Source organism: Scyliorhinus canicula, chromosome 15 (genome assembly GCF_902713615.1).
Source record: "Scyliorhinus canicula chromosome 15, sScyCan1.1, whole genome shotgun sequence".
In the NCBI taxonomy this organism is placed as follows: Eukaryota; Metazoa; Chordata; class Chondrichthyes; order Carcharhiniformes; family Scyliorhinidae; genus Scyliorhinus; species Scyliorhinus canicula.
The window spans coordinates 88,527,639-88,549,275 of record NC_052160.1 but is presented as its reverse complement, the minus strand read 5'-3'; the positions used below and the strand labels follow the sequence as shown (position 1 = coordinate 88,549,275).

The 21,637-nt window shown below is 45.2% G+C and overlaps 1 protein-coding gene across 1 annotated transcript in view; it reads right to left on the bottom strand.

Moving 5' to 3' along the window:
- Positions 1-21,637, bottom strand: part of LOC119978252 (AT-rich interactive domain-containing protein 2-like) — a 346,118-nt gene that overhangs the window by 106,943 nt on the left and 217,538 nt on the right. The window contains exon 9 of the mRNA XM_038819734.1: positions 13,630-13,726. Within this exon, the coding sequence (XP_038675662.1) occupies positions 13,630-13,726 (97 nt within the window). The remainder of the gene's footprint in view (positions 1-13,629; positions 13,727-21,637) is intronic.

Genomic DNA, 21,637 nt, shown 5'->3' with positions numbered 1-21,637 from the left:
TTCCTTGGTTTAGGCAAGCACCTGCATTCATGCACTTGATTCAACTTTGACAATTACCCCTAGTTAATCCCACTAATATTAATTGCAAATTCAATTCAAACGCATGCCGTAAAAAGAAGCAATTACATCAATAGGAAAAAGCCTTTCCTGTTTTCAACAAGTTTTAATTTTAACATTTTCTTTAAAGCATGTTTATCAGAATTTTCTTCTCAAAACAATCAAAGAAACCAGAACAGAATGCAAAAAAACTCACAAGCAAATAAAGTTTTTAAAAAACTCAACACGTAATTAACATAAATACTGAAATTAACCTAAACCCCCAAACAACAGATGGCGGCTAAACCCTTAAAAAAGGAAATAAATGGTTGCCATCTTAGTTAGAACTTTGCCACTGACCCCCTGAATTTGGCTTTTTCCAAGTGTAGGAATGATGTTAAGTCACCCACCCAAGGAGGCACTGGACGGAGTTGGAGACCTCCAACCAAGCAATATTCGCATCCAGGTTATCAGTGAGGCTAAGGTGACAAAGTCTGCTTCTGCCCCACACTGAATCACTGGTGAATCCGACACCCCAGAGATGGCCGCCAACGGACACGGATCTAAATCCACATGAAGTATTTCCAACATGGTATTAAAGAATGAAGCCCAGAAGCCTGCAAGTTTGGGGCAGGACTAGAAAATGCTGGCCACGCCAAGAAAACAGTGATCACATCTATCCTCAACATTTGGGAAAAACCCACTCATCCTTGGTTTAGTCATGTGTGTCCTGTGTAACATCTTAAACTGAATTAGACTCAACTGTACTTAAGAATACATAGTTTTCCATTCAAGGAGTGAATGAGTCATTGAGATACCCATTTTTATGGGCATTCAATTTTTTGGCTTCCCTTCCTAGATTCTCTTCCAAACAGCACTGAGGGTATTCTTGCACCAGATGGACTGCAACAATTCAAGAAGGTGGCTCACATTCTCGAGGAAAACTAGGAATGGGCAACAAATGCATTGCCAGCAGCACCCACATCCAATGAATGGATGTGAAAAAACTTTTGAGTTGATGAAAAAGCTACAAATTTTCAACAAGTTGAATAAATGCGCAAACCTTGAGGAAAATCATACGATTCTCTGAATGCAATTATAAACCTTTAATTTGTGAGTGGCACAAAATTTAAGACTATGCACTACAAATTTGGGGAACAAGTAGTTTGTTCGGTTTTTGATGCAAAGAGGCTTTAGCATGCTTTTAGACTGTAATGTTTATCTAGTGTAACTTAATGTGATGGATTCCAGAGTGACAACTCAGTGGTTTGCCTATCATCAAACTTATATTGAAACCCCATCCGTGTCACTGAACAAAGAAATGCTGTACTGTGTTCATTCAGAAACGGGCGTAGGGCTTGTCTGATTTTAGCAAGGCTCAAGTACCCATTAAAAGGAAATAAGTTGACAAGTGTCTTTAACTCAATAGGAATTTGCAGAGATTTTAAATAGTACTTTTTAATCCAGAGTGGGATTTCACAGTGACTGTGGGTAATGAATTATAATGCTGTGCAAAGATTATTATAAATGTTCTCCCCAACTCTCACTATCTATAACTGCAACAAATATTTTTTTTTAAACCATATTATTTGTATTTGTTTGAAATGCATTTGGACATATAGGAAACTTGAATATAATTGTATTTTTTTAAAAAATAGAATGAAAGGAGGAGCGAGGTTCTTTTGGGAATAGGTAGGAAATAATTCAAAAATATAGATAACTATGATAGCACAGCAAAGCCAGATGGTGACAGCCCGATTATGTGTACCAGTCTTAATTCATAGTCTTAAATTAATCACCGCTGTTCTTTCTTACAGGTTGTGCCTTCTCCCAGCCAACTATCCTCTCAATTCGGAGCCAAGACACAGAATAGTTGCATATCCAACGAGCTAGACAGCTGGGGCATATGAATGGAGGACTCCAGCATTTTACGACGCCCATTGTTGAAACATTTTGTGGGATTTTTAACTCTCCATGCTCTCTTCCTTCCTCCCCAAAATATAGAATTGTACAGTTGATGTTAGCTGCACTAGTAGTAGGTTTCAGTTAGCAAGTAATATGGGATTTCAAACTCTTAACTCTTGCTTTTCCATCTCAATATGGCACTCAAGTTTGAGTGCAGGGAAGTGGGTGTTCCACTGATCGGAATTTGACCTGCTTATTTCAACACTGTTGATGAAGCCCTTTATACCTTTTTACAGCAGTGTATGCCTGCAGACAGCCCCAAGCTTGCATACAGGTTTGGCTGGGCATGTGGTAGAGATGTGCGGCAAGTTGGAAGAGACGGCTAATCGCTAGTTAACTTTTGTTTACAGGTGCCACTTTTTTTTGTCTATATTGCTGTTTGAACCTTGAGTATGAAGCTGCTATGCATTCCTTTATGTTGGTTTTCACAGGCAGTTAAACTCTTTGTAACCATTATAACCCATACCATACAGTGTATATAATGAAGTGTAGGTTATTCTTTTTCTGAAGTTGATATTTGTAGACAGCTTAGCTGAAGTTTAAAGACCTACCAATCAACAATTGAAAATACGTTGGGGGGGGGTGCTCAATTAATTGAACCATCTGCACACGCCTCACTCCAAGTGCTGAATGGAGCTCAAGAAGGACATTTGGTGCTGCAAGCTTCCAATACAGTTTCACCCAAATGAATGAAGAGCCGCTTTGATCTACACAACCTTCATCGTTTGTGGTTTGGGGAGTGTGGGAGGGGGGTCATGCTGTAGTCGGTGTGCTTATTTCTAGGATATCAGTGCCATTTGAAGGTTAACTTTTGACAAAAGTACATCTGTAATAACATGTTGCTCATATTCCTTTCTCATGAGGTGTGATGCTGTACCACTGCAGCCCAGTATCATCTGACAGAACTAGCTGCAGTAAAATCAAGCACATTCTTCTGAGTGGCATCCACGAGGCTTGATTTTCATTTTAAACACCAAAGTTAAAAATATATATATTTTTATGCTGCTGCTGTCGGCTTGCACCATTTCAGAAAGTTCATTCTATGATGTTAGCGTTTGTCAAATGGTTCAAATTTCATCTCGTCTCAAAACGGGTGTGCCACCACTGAACAAATGAGTTCCAGCTTGTTCTTTTGGATTGCTGGTAAGAACTCCATGACTGTCATTAGCAATTCATGATCATAGAATATATAGTGCAGATGGAGGCCATTCGGACCATCAAGTCTGCACTGGCCCTTGTAAAGAGCACCCTGCTTCAGCCCACAATTGGCGGCAGGGCAGCACAGTGGGTAGCACTGTCGCTTCACAGCTCCATGGTTCCAGGTTCGATTACCGGCTTCTGTCACTGTGTGGCGTCTGCACGTTCTCCTCGTGTCTGCGTGGGTTTCCTCCGGGTGCTCTGGTTTCCTCCCACAGCCCAAAGATTTTGAGGTTAGGTGGATTGGCCACGCTAAATTGCCCTTAGTGTCCAAAAGGGTTGGGTGGGGTTACTGGGATGGGGTGGAGATGTGGGCTTAAGTGGGGTGCTCTTTCCTGGGGCCGGTGCAGACCCAATGGGCCAAGTGGCCTCTTCTGCACTGTAAATTCTATGATTCTATGATCCACCCTATCCCCGTAACCCAGTTGGACGCTATGGGCAATTTAGCATTGCCAATCCACCCAACCTGCATATCTTTGGACTGTGAGAGGAAACCCACATAGACACAGGGAGAACGTGTAGACTCTGCCCAGACAGTGACCAAACCAGGAATCGAACCTGGGATCCTGGAACTGTGAAGCAACAGTGCTAACCACTGTGCTTCTGTGCAGCCATACTGCGATAAGAGATGCACTTAACAGAGGGTTGCTGGTATTTTGTCCTTTGTAGAAATACTTTTTTTTTACTTCTTTACTGGAGCACTTCATTATCATATGCTGCAACAGGATTGGAACTGCTGAAAATTCTGCTCCTACCATAGCGGAAAATTCCAAGCCAACTACGTGGAATAATTCAGTCTCAATCTCACGAAGGTCTGGCGAGGGACTTCAGTATATTTTTAAATTTTAAAATATTTAACATTGTTCCCTTTGCAACCCAACATAGTAGGACACAGTGATTTTACAATGAATCTATCTTTTTCTAACACTGAACTTCTTACTAGAAAAGTTTTATTTTAATGAATAATTTTGATTTATTATTGTCACATGTATTAGTATACAGTGAAAAGTATTGTTTCTTGCATGCTGTACAAACAGTGCATACCGTACATAGGGAAGGAAGGAGACTGCAGAATATAATGTTACAGTTATAGCAAGGTCTCGAGAAAAGATCAGCTTAATACGAGGTAGGTCCATTCAAAGGTCTGATGGCAGTAGGGAAGAAGCTGTTCTTGAGTCGATTGGTACGTGACCTCAAACTTTGGTATCTTTTCCCTGACGGAAGAAGGTGGAAGTGTGTATGTCCAGGGTGCGTGGGCTCTTTAATTATGCTGGCTGCCTTTCTGAGGCAGCGGGAATTATAGATAAAGTCAATGGATGGGAGGCTGGTTTGCGTGATGAACTGGGCTACATTCACGACCTTTTGTAGTTTCCTGCGGTCTTGGGCAGAGCAGGCTCCATACCAAGCTGGGATAACCCGAGAAAGAATGCTTTCTATGGTGCATTTGTAGACGTGGTGAAGGTCGTAGCTGACATGCCAAATTTCCTTAGTCTTCTGAGAAAGTAGAGTCGTTGGTGGGCTTTCTTGACTATAGTGTCGGCATGGGGGGGACCAGGACAGGCTGTTGGTGATCTGTACACCTAAAACCTTGAAGCTCTCGACCCTTTCTACTTCGTTCCCATTGATGTAGACAGGGGCATGTTCTCCACTATGCTTTCTAAAGTCGATGACAATCTCCTTCATTTTGTTGACAATGAGGGAGAGATTATTGTCGTCACACCAGTTCACCAGATTCTCTATCTCATTCCTATGCTCTGTCTCGTCATTGTTTGAAATCCGGCCCACTACGGTGGTGTAATCAGCAAATTTGAAAATCGAGTTGATGGGGAATTTGGCCACAGTCATAGGTTGTATAAGGAGTATAGTAGGGGGCTGAGGACACAGCCTGTGGGGCACTGGGGTGAGGATGATCGTGGAGGAGGTATTGTTACCTATCTTTACTGATTGTGGCCCGTGGGTTAGAAAGTTCAGGATCTAGTCGCAGAGGAAGGAGCCGAGGCCAAGGAGTTTGGTGATGAGTTTCGTAGGAATGATGGTGTTGAAGGCTGAGCTGTAGTCGATAAATAGAAGTTTGACATAGATGTTTTGTTATCCAGGTGTTCTAGGGTAGAGTGCAGGACCATGGAGATGGTGTCTGCTGTGGATCTGTTGCAGTGGTAGGCAAACTGTAGTGGATCAAGGCAATCCGGGAGGCTGGAGTTGATTCGTGCCATGACTAACCTTTCTAAGCACTTCATGATGATGGATGTCAGAGCCACTGGACGATGGTCATTAAGGCACGCTGCTGGACTTATTTTGGTACAGGGATGATGGTCGTCTTCTTGAAATACACCATAAAGTTTGTTCAATGAGATACAAAATCTCATCTGGAAATAAATGCGGGATAATTTGAAGGTCTGATTCTCGTCTAGCATCCATTACAAAGCAATACGACGGGTTTATGGTAAATCTGTAGAGATCATGTAAAACCATCATGTCTTGTTAGTTTAAAAGTACATAGTTCAGAAAGAAATAATGGTGAAGGGAAATGCTGAACCTGCAATTTCTGAATTGTTTTCAATGAACATAAGGCATCTGTGGTACTTTCCCAAGATTTTTTAATATTTAAACATTATTGCAGTTTCTTTTTATTGTCTCAAGAATGGACGGCTGACTATATGACTACTAGATGGGGCGGGAGGGGAATATACTTTTAAAATTATTTTTAAAGTTCGGGTACACATCGTGTCCATACATCCCTGTTTTCTGTGACTAGGACAATTGCCTTTTCTCTCCCGTACCCCACCGGAACGGAATTATACTCATTTGAGTGTTTTTTTCCTTTTAATGTGAATTTATTTTTATGTCCCTTTGAGATGAATACATGAAGTAGTAGATGTAAAATATTCCGAGTCAGAGTACTCATTCGTGAGAAATGGGTTTCATTTTTATTCATGAGGCGGAAAATTATAAACCGTTTAAATTTCAGTCTTTTGTGGTCCTGTAAATTGTTTTTTTTTTTTACATTGCTCTTTCAAAACATGATTAACAATCTGACTGATTAGTGCATCAGTATTAAACCATATAATGATAATGAAGATAATTTTAATAAAGAAAAACTGAAAGCTACACTAAAGAATGTGTGTAAAAAAAAATGTACATAGTTGTAAAAAATGTTTCTAAGCATCATTTTCTATGCACTTGTTTATTTATGTGACAGTTTAATTAATAAACGTCCATTTTATCCTTGGAGATGCATTAAATATATTTTGTGTATTTCGACAAAAAAAAAAATTAGACTCAACTGAGCACATGAGGACATGGAGTTGACCCTGTGAAGGGCCTCACTCCAAAACTCACCAATAAGAACAGGGCCCAATTCAGTGGGCAGCCCATTTTGCCCTCACAACGTTTTATGGAGCAGAATCCGAGGGAAAATGGCCATATATCACCGAAATAGACCTCTCGCCAGGCAGAGCCAGGGTCTGAATCCTCTTCAAGGGAGGTAGTTGTGCCAAGGAAAGGAAGGAAAAGCTTTCTGCGAAAAGTCGCAAACTTGAAAATATCAAAAAGGGGTAAAATTGGGCACCTGGAATTTATCAGCTAACTTGCTAAATCTTGCAAACTTTCCCTCCACAAACAGGTCCCCAATACGCTCCAAACCCGTCCCTTCCCATGAAGTAAATGAAATGCTGGGTCAAAGTCAGGAGGTGCAAAAAAGTGATTTGCAAATCGAGGCAAGTGAAGGCAGGAAAAAGAGCTTACAGTGCTGTCTAAATTGTTTCCAAATTCTAAGAGGAGACCACCATTGGGTTTGAGGAAAATCCACCAATGGTGCAGTGGCTATGGCAAGAAGAGCAGAAATAGTGGAGGAGCAAGCTTCCATTTGTGCTTAATTAGAATTGGGGTCACTGATCCACAACAACACTTTTTGAATGCTAGCAGCCCACATTGGAGAGGGTCCCCCCCTTTGGTCTATCGCTTTGGAGCAGAATGATGTGGATTCTGGGATTCTTACCTGTCCAAATAAAAGGGGATATAAATTTGTTAACCATGATGAAAAAGGATTTGGGTAGAAAAATGGGAAGACATTGAAAGAAAAAGAAAAACCTTCGGAGCACAATCATTTTAATAATTTGAATCCTACATGCCAGGATGGGGGAAGGTTGTTCCACCACTGCAAATCTATTTTGACACTATTAAATCAGGCTTGTGTAATCCAATTTCTGAAATGAGGCCCAGTTGTGGGGTACCCCGACCCCCAAATAGTGAAAGTTTATTATTAGAAAGGCGAAAACGTAACGTTCCCCAATTGGGCTTGCCTCCCAGGGGGGTTAACGGGAAACATTCATTCGAGCCTAAATTTAGTTTATAACCCAAGAAGGAGCTGAAGGTGTTGAGCAACTTAATTTAGCCATCAATGGAGGGGGCTGGGCCTGTAACATAAAGAGGTAGGTCATCCTCAGAGAGACACCTGATGTTGTACCCCATCTTGGATAATACCTCTTCATTGACTAGAGGACCTCAATGCTATAGAGAGAGGCTCGATTGCCCAGGCGAACAAGATTTAGATTGGTCACGTGTACTGAGGTCCAACAAAAAGTATTGTTGTGTGTATAGTCCAGGCAGATCGTTCAATACATGTAAAATATAGGATATACAATAAATACACAATGTATTAGCCACGGGCAGCACGGTAGCGCACGTGGAGAGCACTGTTGCTTCAGGGTCCCAGGTTCGATTCCCTGCTGGGTCACTGTCTGTGCGGAGTCTGCACGTCTTTTCAGCATCAAGAGACACTATCACCTCGGGTTCGGCACTGAGGAAAGGATACGGATGACATTGAACAGATGACATATATTGGCGAACAATTGTTGGCCTTGCACGAATCCCGTTCGATCCTTCAAAATTATATTTGAGAGGCAAGTCTCTAACCGGAGATACAACACCATAGAAAGCAACTTGACGTCCGCATTCAAAAGGTAAGACGGTATGAGCCACACTCGTCAGATCCTTGTCCCTCTTAAGAAGCAGTGAAATCGAGGCTCGAGTGAGGGTCAGAGGCAGACACCCCGAGATAAAGAACCATTGAACATGTCCAATAATAAAGGTACAAGCTGCTCCGTAAAATTAAATCGGAAAGCAATCGGGACCAGGGGCCTTGCAAGATGGCATCATCTCATTGGGGCGTAAGAGGAGTCCAACTCACTGCTCTTATCCACTTCAACCTTTGGGATGGGTAGGCTGTCCAAAATGTTGGACATGACCGATTTATCTGGAGGGAGCTCTGATCTATAAAGATCGTGGTAAAAGGATCCAAGAGCCACACTGACCTGGGGAGATGCGGCAATGAGTAATATCCCGAGAGGCCACTTGACGTTTGAGTTGGTGCGCCAGAAGACGACTGGCCTTCTCCCCGTACTTGTTAAAAGAGCCCCTGGAGCACTGTGACTGACGTACCACTCTGCTAGTAGACAATAACTTGAACTGGGTTTGGATTTTTTTCCTACTTGCCAATAGTTCTGGTGTAGGATCAAGCAAGTACTGATGATCCACCTCAAAAATGTAATTCACCAGCCTCTGCTGCTCCAACCTCACTGTCTTTAACATACATGTCCTCGGTGTGTTGTTTGCTGGCGCTGTTGGGGAGGGTTTAAATTAAAGTGGCAGGGGGATGGGAACCAATGCAGGAAGTCAGAGGATAGTAAAGAGGGGTTAGAAACAAAAGCTAGTAAGGAAGTCAGAGAAACAGATTGAACTGCCTAGTATGGCAGAGGGGTGGGGACCAGAGCAGTAGGTCAGCAGGAGAAATAACAGGACGAGCTACAGACTACGGCCAGTAAGATTAAAAGGAAGAACAGGCAGGGAGTGCTTGTTCAACGCAGCAGGAGTATTTCAGGTAAGACAGATGAACATGGAGCTTGGATTAGACGTGGAATTATGATGGTGTTGTTATTACAGAAACGTGGTTGAAAGAGGGACAGGTTTGGCAACCAAACATTCTAGGATTTTATTGCTTCAGGCAGGATAGAGGGGGTGCAAACGTGGTGGGAGAGTTGCATCATTGATTAAGTAGTATATCACAGCTGTGCTGAGGGAGGATTCAGGCAGCGAAGCAATATGGGTAGAGTTCAGGAATAGGAAGGGTGCTGTCATAATGTTGGGGGTTTACTACAGACCTCCTAACAGCCAGCGGGAGATAGAGGAGCAGATATGCAGACAGATCTTGGTAAGATGCATAAACAATAGGATTGTTGTGGTGGGTGATATTAACATTCCTTATATTGACTGGGACACACTTACTGCTAGATGCTTGGATAGAGCAGAATTTGTAAGGGGCATTCAGGAGGGTTTCTTGAAAGAACATGTAAATAGCCCAACTCGGGAAGGAGCCATGTTAGACCTGGTGCTAGGGATTGTGCCCTGCCAGGCGATCGAAGTTTCAGTAGGAAATCATTTTGGGAACAATGATCATAATTCTTATGCTTATGGATAAGGACAAGAGTGGTCCTCAGGTGAAGGTGCTAGACAGCATTAGGCTGGATCTGGAGTGTTGACTGGGCGAGGCTGTTTGAGGGAAAATCAACATCCTGCATATGGGAGGCTTTCAAATGTCAGTTGATTAGAATTCAGGACTGGCATGTACCTGGGAGGATGAAAGATAAGGATGGCAAGTATAGGGAACCCTGGGTAACGAGGGATATTATGAACCTTGTCAAAAAGAAAAAGGAAGCATTCGTAAGGTTTAAAAGGCTTCGGCTGAAGAATATAAAGCAAGTGGGGTTGAATTTAAGGTTGGAGTTAGGAAGGCTAAAAGGGAATGGTGAATGGTGCTTTTCTGAATGGAAGGCTGTGACGAGATCAGTTCTGGGGCCATTGTCATTCATCATAGATTATCATAGAATTAACAGTGCAGAAGGAGGACATTCGGCCCATCGAGTCTGTACCGGCTCTTGGAAAGAGCACCCTACCCAAGGTCAACACCTCCACCCTATCCCCATAGCCAAGTAACCCCACCCAACACTAAGGGCAATTTTGGACACTAAGGGCAATTTATCATGGTCAATCCACCTAACCTGCACATCTTTGGACTGTGGGAGGAAACTGGAGCACCCAGAGGAAACCCACGCAGACACGGGGAGAATGTGCAGACTCCGCACAGACAGTGACCCAAGCCGGAATCGAACCTGGGACCCTGGAGCTGTGAAGCAATTGTGCTATCCACAATGCTACCGTGCTGCACTGACCTGGGGAGATGCGGCAATGATTAATATCCCGAGAGGCCACTTGATGTTTGAGTTGGTGCGCCAGAAGATGACTGGCCTTCTCCCCGTACTTGTTAAAAGAGCCCCTGGAGCGCTGTGACTGACGTACCACTCTGCTAGTAGACAATAACTTGAACTGGGTTTGGATTTCATGGTGTATACAAATGATTTGGAAGAAAACGTAGCTGGTCTGATTAGTAAGTTCGCAGACGACAAAAATTGGTGGATTTGTGGATAGTGAAGAGGATTGTCAGAGGATACAGCAAGACATAAACTGGTTGGAGTCTTGGGCAGAGAAATGGCAGATGGAGTTTAATCCTGACAAGTGTGAGGTAATGTACTTTGGATGAGGAAAACTGAACTCTTTTATTAATTAGAATTGCCGTACCTCTGGCTCGGCCACCAAAACCGGAATGAAAAACCTGCCAAACCCACCCCTTGCGCAGCCTTGTCTGATCCCTTGCGCAAGTGGGTCACCTGCAAAAAACATTGGAGCTTAACCTCTTGAGATGGGCAAATGCCCTTGATCGCTTCACTGGGCCATTCAAACCTCTAATATTCCAGGTGACCAATGGATTGGAGGTCTCCCACCACGCCTTAATCCAGAGTCAGCCATTCCCACCAAGGGAAACGGTAGAGCACAAAGATCCACCCAAGATGACCTCCAAGCCAAGTCAGAAGACTGAACCAAGGAAAACCAACAGACACCGTCAGCAAACTACCTCCACCTCCCAAAAATGCCATCACCAACGAATGTGACCACATCCAAAAACAAATGAAGGCGAGGCAAATAAAGACTTATCCTAAAACTAAAACCTGCATTTCATAAGACCAAACAAAACAAAAACCCTTAAGCTCATTTTCTAAAAAATTACTATAATGAGCTGCAGCGAACCCTCCAAAATCACTCCCGTTAATTAATTTCCTAGTTAGCTGGAAGATTCCGAATTGGAGAAAACTAAAAATAATAACATGCTGAGGCCCCAATTAATGTGCACACCCCACTAAAGTCTAAAAGTCGCACAACCAAATAACAATGCTGAAAAAAGAACAAAAACCATACATTAATGTAGAGAACCTCAAATCTAATCAACGGCAATAAGAACACAACCCCACAAGAACAAGAAAAAACAAGAAATACAAGATGTACAACAGAGCCATAAACTAAATTACACAGCGCACATCTTGTGCCGTTTAACAAAAGTGTCCGCATCTCCCGGCATGTCGAAAAAATTAACTTTTGTCTCAAACGTGACTCTAAGATGAGCTGGATGGACCATCCGAAAACTGACTGCACTTTTGTACAGAGCATCTTTCATTCCATTAAATGCGGCTCTTTTTTTCACTAACTTTGCCCCCATGTCCTGATAAGGCCTAATGGAGTGGCCTTCCCACTTGAAATCATGGTGTGCCCATGCCCATCGCAGATCCGTTTCTTTTTCTTCAAAACTGTGGAATCTTACAATTACCGCACACGGTTGGTCTTCAGTTGAAATGAGTGATGGGCCCGGTTTAGTTCAGGCAGGGCTGTGAACCCATCCTCACCTCCATTTTGAGAAACATGTCCAAGAAGTATTCTGTGGGGGTATGACCCTTGATCCCCTCCGGCAACCCCACAATCCGGATTTTCTGCCGGCTGGGCCTGTTCGCCAGGTCATTCAGCTTGTTTCTTAATGACTTGTTAGTTTCATCCAGCAAAGTCAGATTGGACTCCAGCGTGGCAATCCGATCACTGTGGTCCTACAAAGCGACTTCCATTCTCTTGATCATGACTCTCTGGACTTCGACGGTCTTACTAGTTTTTACCCAGCACCACATGAGTGGGGGCCAAGGCCTCTTCAATTGATCTTTTGAGATCCTCCGACACATTTTGACGGTGTTTTTCAAACTCTTTCATCAAAATACTAGTGAGAACCTAGGCCGTTAGTAGAGTGGATGGAGAAAAAGAAACAGACTCCATATTATTCCATCTGTTGAGCCGGCCCGAGAGGCTACACTCAGTTGACGAATTTCTGCTCAAAGCGTTCTTAGGTTTGTTTTGTCTGGGCATCCCAGCAAAGAAATAACTCTATCCCGATAAGTATAAGTTTCCAAGAAATAAACAACCAGTGGCACCCAAGATAAAGGGCAAAAAGATCAGTCCTCCAGTGGGAGAGCCACCACTTTTCTACTTTTAAACTAATTTTGCCTCATTCAGGTTGCACATGCCACATCTGAGCTCAATGTGGGGAAATCAGCAGATCTGAATCCCAATTCTGTTGCCTTTGCAGCACAGACAGCAATATATTCATTTTTTTTTTTTTTTTTTTTTACAGTGCCATAAGATATCCTACAGTTCTTATCTCTAGTTGCGGATATCAACACTCAATATAGACATTGATTATAATTTATTTGAATAGTTATGTTGTAAAAAAATCCTTCTTCAAAGTAAACATTATAAATTCCACTTTCTAGCGGGAAAGGTTGTTGCAGACCAATAAGGTAGGTATATGATAGTCACTGGAGGGTAAATCAGTGGTGCTGGTGACAGTACATGCCCCGAATTGGGATGATGTAACACTTCCGAATTGGGAGATTGTTGGCCGCAATTCCAGATTTAGACACGCATTCGTTTATTTTTCTATTTTGTATTTTATAAATTGAAAAACATTAATAAAAATATATAAAAACTCTATAAACTAGGAAAAACAAATCAGCATCAAGGCACTAATGCTTAGGAGTATATATTTCTCACATGAACCACATGTGAATAAGGGAAATCTGCAAGCATACAAGCAACAACATTGGCATTCTTGTGCCTCCAAACATCGAGTGCAGCACTGGGATACAGAACAAAACACGCGACGCATTGATGGCCCTTTAACCAACCCATCAGTCACACCAAGTGAAGAAATACCTAACAGTATTATTTTCATGTCATCATAACACATATTGAACTACTTTAAAGGCCGTTGTTGAACAGCAAAGTTCTTGAGAGTTGCCTTACCAGACTGGGAGTGTAAAAATGGAGGATCATCAACTTGTTGGTGGCACAACACTTTCCAAAATGGCAAAATACAGCTGCCACAAAAATAATTAAGCAATCCAATAAAGCACCTACTTAAAAACATACAAGTTCCAATGCAACCCATGTAACCACATTAATTAACCAGACTCTATTTATTTATCTACAGAGAGGTCGACTTACCTCGAATTCGAAACCACTTGTCTGAAGAGTAAAGGCATTTTGTAATGGTGTGAAAAATCACCTGGGTACTTTGGAAGTCGATGGGATCCAACTGCATCTGAAAAGGAAAGTAAATTTGAGAACTCGGCAAGCAGGGCTGGTCTGAATAAGTCATCTTGAAGATGTTAAATTTGAATAACGTGGCTTGCTCAAATTCAACCCATGCAAGCGGAACAGGATGAGATTCTTTGCATAATTTGTTAGCAGAATTAATTTTGACAGTTTAAATAAGCCCTACTGGATTGTAGTCTTCAACATAAAGTTTCCTTAACTGTGGCACGGCTGGTCATTTTACTCAAGACTGTCAAAGACAAAGTACGAAGAAGCAGGAAGTCACTGATACTGTGCAAACCCCTTTTGAAGCCAGGGCTTCAAGTTTACATCACAGGCAGTAGTAGAAAGCAACTTATTCATGTTGCATTATACAAGGATTTCCTCCCTTACTATAGATCCACAGTTCAGAACACTGCCGTCAAACTAGATAGGAATTCCATCAGTTACTTTTCAGGCAGGGAATTACAGGAACTGTTTGTTAGAACAATATACTGCACGCCAAATATATGGCAAACATTTAACCATATTTACACTGTTCAATAGCAAACTCTTCATTTGGAGTTAGGGCTGGTTTAGATCAGTGGCGAGACAGCTGGTTTGTGATGCAGAACAAGGCTAGCAGCGCGGGTTCAATTCCCGTACCAGCTGAGAATTCTGAATCCTCAGTGTACCCGAACAGGCGCCGGAATGTGGCTACTAGGGGCTTTTCACAGTAACTTCATTGCAGTGTTAATGCAAGTCTACTTGTGACAATAAAGGTTATTTATTTTACTTAATTTGTATTATTTGGTAATTCTAGTTTGTTAGAATTAAAAGCAGCCTTGATCCATGGGGAATGGATTGCAGAAAGCTTTAAGTCAATCAGATACCATTCCAACTGGGTCTATTCTATTTACAGTTTAAATAGTCGGGCAGAAATTCCAACAAACAGTCACAGTAACGTCATTGCAGTGTTAATGTAAGCCTACTTATGACACTATTAAAGATTATTAACACAGAACAGTACAGCACAGTACAGGCCCTTCGGCCACGATGTTGTGCCCATCACTTATCCTAATCGAAGATCAATAGAACATAGAGCTGTTATTATTATTATTATTGTTGATGTTTCTGCTGGATGAAATAGCTCTAGATTCTCAAAACCTGAGTACCAAATGGTTGAGATCTCACTTGGGTGGCACGGTAGCACAGTGGTTAGCACGGTTGCTTCACAGCTCCAAGGTCTCAGGTTCGATTCCTGGCTTGGGTCACTGCCTGTGCGGAGTCTGCATGTTCTCCCCGTGTCTGCGTGGGTTTCCTCCAGGTGCTCCGGTTTCCTCCCACAGTCCAAAGATGTGCAGGTTAGGTGGATTGGCCATGATAAATTGCCCTTAGTGTCCAAAAAGATTAGGTAGGGTTATGTTACGGGGATAGGATGGAGGTGTGGGCTTGAGTAGGGTGCTCTTCCCTTGGGCCGGTGCAGACTCGATGGGCTGAATGGCTTCCTTCTGCACTGCAAATTCTGTCTGCCTGAACAAAGTTTTGCCAGTCTAGTTAACTGATGCCAATTGTGATACACCAGGCTTCAATAATGTCATACCATGTGCTGTATTTGAGACATCAACCAATGATGATGAATTAAGAATTTCAAATCAGAACCAATTGGCATGATACATCACAGTCAGCCTTTCTAATATGGATCTGGATAGTTTCTCTCCTCTCACTTTATGAAGGAACCATCTCGTGAAACAAGGCCAAGTATATACAAACTGTTTTGTTATGCTCTTGACATAGCATAAGCTGCTTCCTTGATGTGCACTCTGACAAAGGAAGGTTTAGACTTGGAGATAGCTTCAACACATTAATTAAACTGTTAACGATTCTCCTACTTGGATTCGACTCTCCTGTTAATCCTTCTATAGCTACTCAGACTGACGAACCAGTCTGCTACAATCCAGATGGTGCGTGTGATGCGTTTCAATCAACCCTGTATACACTCACTGAGTGTCTCCACTGGAAAGAGGAAGATCATGTGTGCTGTGTCCTTTCATATGGGTTGGTGTAATGCCCCCCTGTGGTAGTGTCACCTCTGTGTGTCGTGCATGCCCATTGGTCCTGTCCTATCTTACTGGCCTATTGGTTGAATGTCTGTGTGTCATGTCTCTGGTGCTCCCTCTGGTGTCTATCTAGTCAACATGCATTTACATTAACCCCTTGTGTATTTACAGTGATGCATATCACAACATCCCCCTTTTTTCGTGTTACATATTTTCTGTACAGTTTTAAAGAAAATTGAACAAAAACAGATAGATAAGCGATGCTATGTACATGTTATGACAGTAATCATTAAACAATAAATCCAAATCATATGCATGAGTCCAAAATTCATTAATTATTATGGGCGATGTTGATGGTGGCATTGCTTTGTAAACACCGTCAGTGTCCCTGTGCTTAAGGAACCAAGAAATGGTCAAATCACTTCGTTGTCTGATTTGGAGTCTTTTTTTCTTCCGATGCTTGTGGTAGCGATGTGTGTAATCTGTGTCGTCCTGCCATGGTATGTCATTGTACTGAGCTGAGCAGTCACAGTGTCCCGCATTTGCAGAACTGTACCATGTCGTAGTTCCAGTGGCGTTGTGTTTGTCGTGCTTGTTATCGACGTTGTTGCTTTGGTAAGCTTCTTGTTACTGTCTTTGATGTTGTTGTTATGTTGGTTGGTTTTGTTGTCGTGTTTGTTGTGCTCAAGGACCACACGCTATGGATAATACGAGTTCTTCATACAGTTAATCGTGTCAGCATCCTTTGTGGCATCTGCTGTTTCCTTGAGCGTGCCGTCACGGAGACCGCAGTGCCCCCTGTCTGGAGTCAAGTCCGCCTTACTTGAATAAGCTTTGGCTTGTCGATTCCCCGTCTGGAGTCCGGTCTGTTTCATCCGAGTCAGTTTTGGCTTGTCGATGCTCCCCGTCTGGAGTCATTGCAGGTTCACTTGAATCTTCTGAAGTTTCGTGATGCTCCACGTCCAGAGTCAAAACGTTCAGGAATGCATTTGCTTGTGGAGAGGCTCGAGCGGATGAGGATTGATTTAACGTGGTGTCACCGGAGTCACCAGTAGTCTCTGTGATTGTCGAGTGCCTCTGTACACACGAGCGGAGGTCTGTCACGTTGCACATCTTGTATGGGAAGTGGGATGCCGTCGTCAATTGTCGCACATACAGTGGGTAGAGCCTCAGTCTCGTCTTGTCATTCACTTGGGCTGGGTAGACTGTCAGAGTCTTCTTGCTGTGCATTTGAGCATGGCAGACTGTCATAGTCTTTCTGTTATTCACTTGAGTGTGGCAGACTTGCATTGTCTGCTGCTGGTTATTCAGAGGAGGTTGCTAGACCCTCATGGTCTTGTTCATGCAAGGACTGCGCACTGGAGTCTTGCGTTCCTTTCATCGTGGAGTCTGTCTACGATCTCGCTGTGGAGGCTTGTGTCACTCCCTCTGTGGAGTCTTGCAGTTGTTAAAAAATTTGATGTGCACATCTCTGTACTCTGGCCTAGCCAAAACATTTAAACAATCTTTGCTCCTCTCTTCTCTCCCCAACATTCATAGGTGAAATCCAGCTGTCGTCTGACAAAAGTCTGGTTAAAAGTGCAGAGCAGTTGACTTCCAGTGGCTGCCATGGTGTGAATAGTCACACATTTAGTGACTCCCGCTCGTAGCGTTTTTTTTCGAACTTTTCCCCGGTTAACGGGTGGATGCGAGGAGGTAAAAAGGTGCAGCAGAGCTAGCAGAAGAGAGTGACCCACTGGTGCATGGTGCTGAGGGCAGGAAGCGGTCGCAAAAGAGAACAGAGTACAAAAGCTGGTACGGTGTCTGCGACACACGTGGTGATGGCGGAGGGCTAGGAAGCAGCCTTGTCGGCTCACTGGTCAACAGAGCAGCTGGTGGGCTTCCTGAACAGGAAGTTCACCCAGCAACGAAAGGAGAATCTGGAGGACCTGACCCGGGTGGTGGATTCAATTAAGGCGGTGATCGACCGCGTGGAGACGAGGCTGGAGGCCCAGGGTCAGGCGATCCAGAAGATGGAGGAGGTGGTAGGGAAACACTAGGAGCAGCTCACCTGGATGGCAGCGGAGATGGGGCTGATGCGGGATCAGCAGAGGCGACTCCAGGAGAAAATCAAAGACCTGGAGAACCGGTCACACAGGCAGAATATTAGGATTGTGGGCCTGCCGGACAGAAGTGAGGGAACTAACGCCGACGCGTATGTTGGGGAAGCTTCTGGGAGAAGGTGCATTCGCATGGCCTCTGGAGGTAGATTGAGCGCACAGGGCACTAATGAGGAAGCCCCAGGGGAACGAGCTGCCAAGGGTGATGGTGGTGCGATTGCACCGTTTCCTGGAGAAGGAGCGGATCTTGAGGTGGACCAGGCAGACTAAGCACTGCACTTGGTAAGGAAGTGAATTTCAAATATATCAGGACCTGGGTGCAGAGCTGGCCAAGAGGACAGCGAGCTTCAATAAAGCCAAGGCGGCCCTCTTCAAGAAGGGGGTGAAGATCGGGATGCTGTACCCGGCACATTGGTGGGTGACCTACGAAGGCCGGGAACTGTACTTCGGGACGTCGGAGGTGGCGATGGAATTTATCAGGAACAAAGGACTGGCAGGAGAAGGAGGATATTGAACTTTGGTGGAGATGCTTTGGCAGTGTGTTTAATTTGTGTTTGGGGCCGTTTTTCGGCTTCAGGTTTGTTTTTTGATCTCTTTTGGAAAATGGGGGGTTGATCTCCTCGATTGGGCTTGGGGAGGGGTTGTTTTTGTTTGCACTAGCAGGATGGTTGAGCGGGGAGGAGGGGGGGAAAACAGTGGGGGGTAGGGTGCTAAGCGCCATGGGGGGGTCTGCCAGGCTATTTGGGCGGGCTAGTTCATGGAAGCACAGTGGGGGTGAGCAGAAGGTTAGTGGGGGGATGGGGATAGGGGTTGTTGTTTGGGGGACTTGGCATGGTGGGAGGGGGAATGTGCTGCTGACAGGGGAAGGGATTCTCACAGGTAATGGGAGAAGGATCGATGGTGGTGGGCGCCAGAGGGCAGACCTATGGAGGCGCGGGACGCGGGCTGGAGGCAGGCCCTAGAGGGGCTATCGTTGATCGGTAAGATGCCCCTCCGAACAGGCTGATCACGTGGAACGTGCGAGGGTTGAATGGGCCGCTCAAGAGAGCCCATGTGTTCGCATATTTTAAAATATTGATGGCGGATGTGGCCATGCTACAGGAGACTCACCTGAAGGTGGGGGACCAGTCTAGACTGAGGAAGGGATGGATAGGGCAAGTATTTCACTTGGGATTGGGCTCTAAAATGAAGGTGTGCCGATTTTTATCAATAAGGGGGTAGCGTTTGAAGTTGGAAGTATAGTGGCGGACTCTTGGGGCGGGGTATGTTATGGTGAGTGGGAAATTGGTTGGTGTTAGTGAACATTTATGGACCAAACTGGAACAATGTTGCATTTATGAGGCAGGTGCTGGGGAGAATCCCTGACCTGGATTCTCATTGGTTAATTATGGGGTGGGGGAGGGGGAAGACTTCAATATGGTCCTGGATCCGAGTCTGGACCAGTCAACTTTGAGGTCGGGGAGGGTGTCGCAACAGCTAAGGAGCTCCAGGGGGCCCAGCGCCCACAGTGGAGGCTGGATGTGGGACTGTTGGCAGAGGAAGAGGTGTGTGAGCGGGTGAGGAAGGCCATCCAGGGACATGTGGAGATTAATGACACGGGGGAGGTTTCAGCAGGCGGCGTATGGGAGGCACTGAAGGCAGTGGTCAGGGTGGAGTTTATTTTGATTCAATACAAAGGGAGAAGGCGGAGATAGAAAGGCTGCAGGTGGACAGGAGATATGCGGATGATCCGGAGGCGGGGCTGCTAAATGTGCGGCAGAGGCTGCATATGGAGTTTGGGCTATTATCTACGGGCAAGGGGGTGGGACAATTGAGAAGAGTGCGAGGAGCGGTGTACGAGTATGGGGAGAAGGTGAGCAGGATGCTACTGTACCAGTTGAGGAAGTAGGAGGCGGCGAGGGAGATTGAGAAAGTGAAGGACACGAGTGGGAATATGGTCTTGGACCCGGTGGGGGTTATGGGGTATTTAGGGACTTTTATAGCAAGCTGTACGAGTCGCAACCCCCAGCCAGGGTGGAGGGGATGAGGCAGTTTCTAGAGAGGTTGGAGTTCCCGAAGGTGGAGGAGTTGGTGGAACCTGGGGGCCCCAATTGAGCTGGTAGACGTAGTGGAGGAGCTAGAGGCGATGCTAATCGGGCAAGGCCCTGGCTCCTGACCGCTGCTCGTAAGCGCTTTCAAAGAGGCAAAGGAGCTGGGAGTAACCCCCCCCCCCGAGGATTGTGAGCCAGGGATAATAGGGGAGGAGCAGATGGGGTTCGTGAAGGGGAGGCATCTGGCGGCCAACATTAGGAGGTTACTTAATGAGATCATGATGCCTCCAGAGGGACGGGAAGTAGAGGTGGCGGTTGCCATGGACGCAGAGAAGGTCTTTGACCGAGTGGATTGGGTATACCTATGGGAGGTCCTGGGGTGGTTTGGGCAGGGATTTGTGGACTGGGTCCAGTTGTTATATCAGGCACTGGTGGCGAGCGTGCTGACAAATCGGGTGAGTTCAGATTATTTTAGGCTGCACTGGGGGACGAGGCACGGGTGCCCACTTTCCCCACTGCTCTTTGCCCTAGCTATAATGGCACTCAGAACGCGGGGGACTGGCAGGGAATAGTATGGGGGGGGGGGGGGGGGGGGTGGAGCACAGGGTCTCTCTTTACGTGGCTGATTTACTTCTGTACATTTCAGACCCGCAGGGGTAGAATGGAGGGATTATGGGGATATTAGAGGAAATTGGTCGGTTTTCGGGGTATAGTCTAAATTGACTATGGACAAGAGTGAAGTCTTTTCGATTCAGGCGAGGGGGCAGAAGAGATTGGGGGAGATGCAGCTCTAGGTGGTAGGGGGGAGCTTACGGAATTTGGGTATCCAGGTGGCACGGGAATGGGAGCAGCTGCACAAGCTGAATTTGGGTCGACTGGTGTGGTGATCTTGGCATTTGTTTGGGCAGGTAAAATCCCACGGGTGAGGAGAGTGTTGCTGGGGGGTGCGTGGGGTGGGGGCTGGTTCTTCCGAATTTTATAAACTATTAGTGGGTGGCAAATATAGCAATGGCCAGGAACTAGGTAGTGGGGGAAGAGGTCGGTTTGGGAGTGGGTGGAGGCGGCCTGATGTAAAGACATGAGTTTGGGGGCACTATTAATGGCAACTCTGCCATTCTCGCTGGCCAGGTACTCCACAAGTCTGGTAGTAGTGGCAGCCCTGAGGGTGTGGGGACAGTGGCGACAGCACATGGGGCTGGAAGGGGCGCCGGTGTGGGCACCAATATGTGGTAACCACTGGTTCGCTCCGGAGGGGTTGGATGGGGGGGGTGGCAGCGGGCAAAAATCGAGAGATTTGGAGATCTCTTTGTTGATGAGGGCTTCCCGTGCTTTGAGGTGGAGTTCGAGCTGCCAAGTGGGAATGGGTTCCAGTATCTGCAAGTGAGGGAGTTTGTGCAGAGGCAGGTTTTGTCCTTCCCACACCTGGCACGCCAGGGGCTCCAGGATAAGGTGGTGTCGAGAGTTGGAGAGGGGAAGATTTCAGAGATCTAGAAGGAACTGATGGAGTGGGAGGGAGCCATAATAGGGGAGCTGATAAGTGGGAAGAGGAGCTGGGTGGGGAGTTGGGAGTCTGGATTATGGGAGGAGGCCCCGAGGCGAGTCAATGCACCCTCGACATGTGCCAGGCTCAGCCTGATACAACTTAAGGTGGTCCACGGGGCACATATGATGGTGGCCTGGATGAGCAGGTTCTTTGAGGGGGTGAAGGATAGGTGTGGGCACTGTGTCGGGGGTCCTGCTATGTTCATAT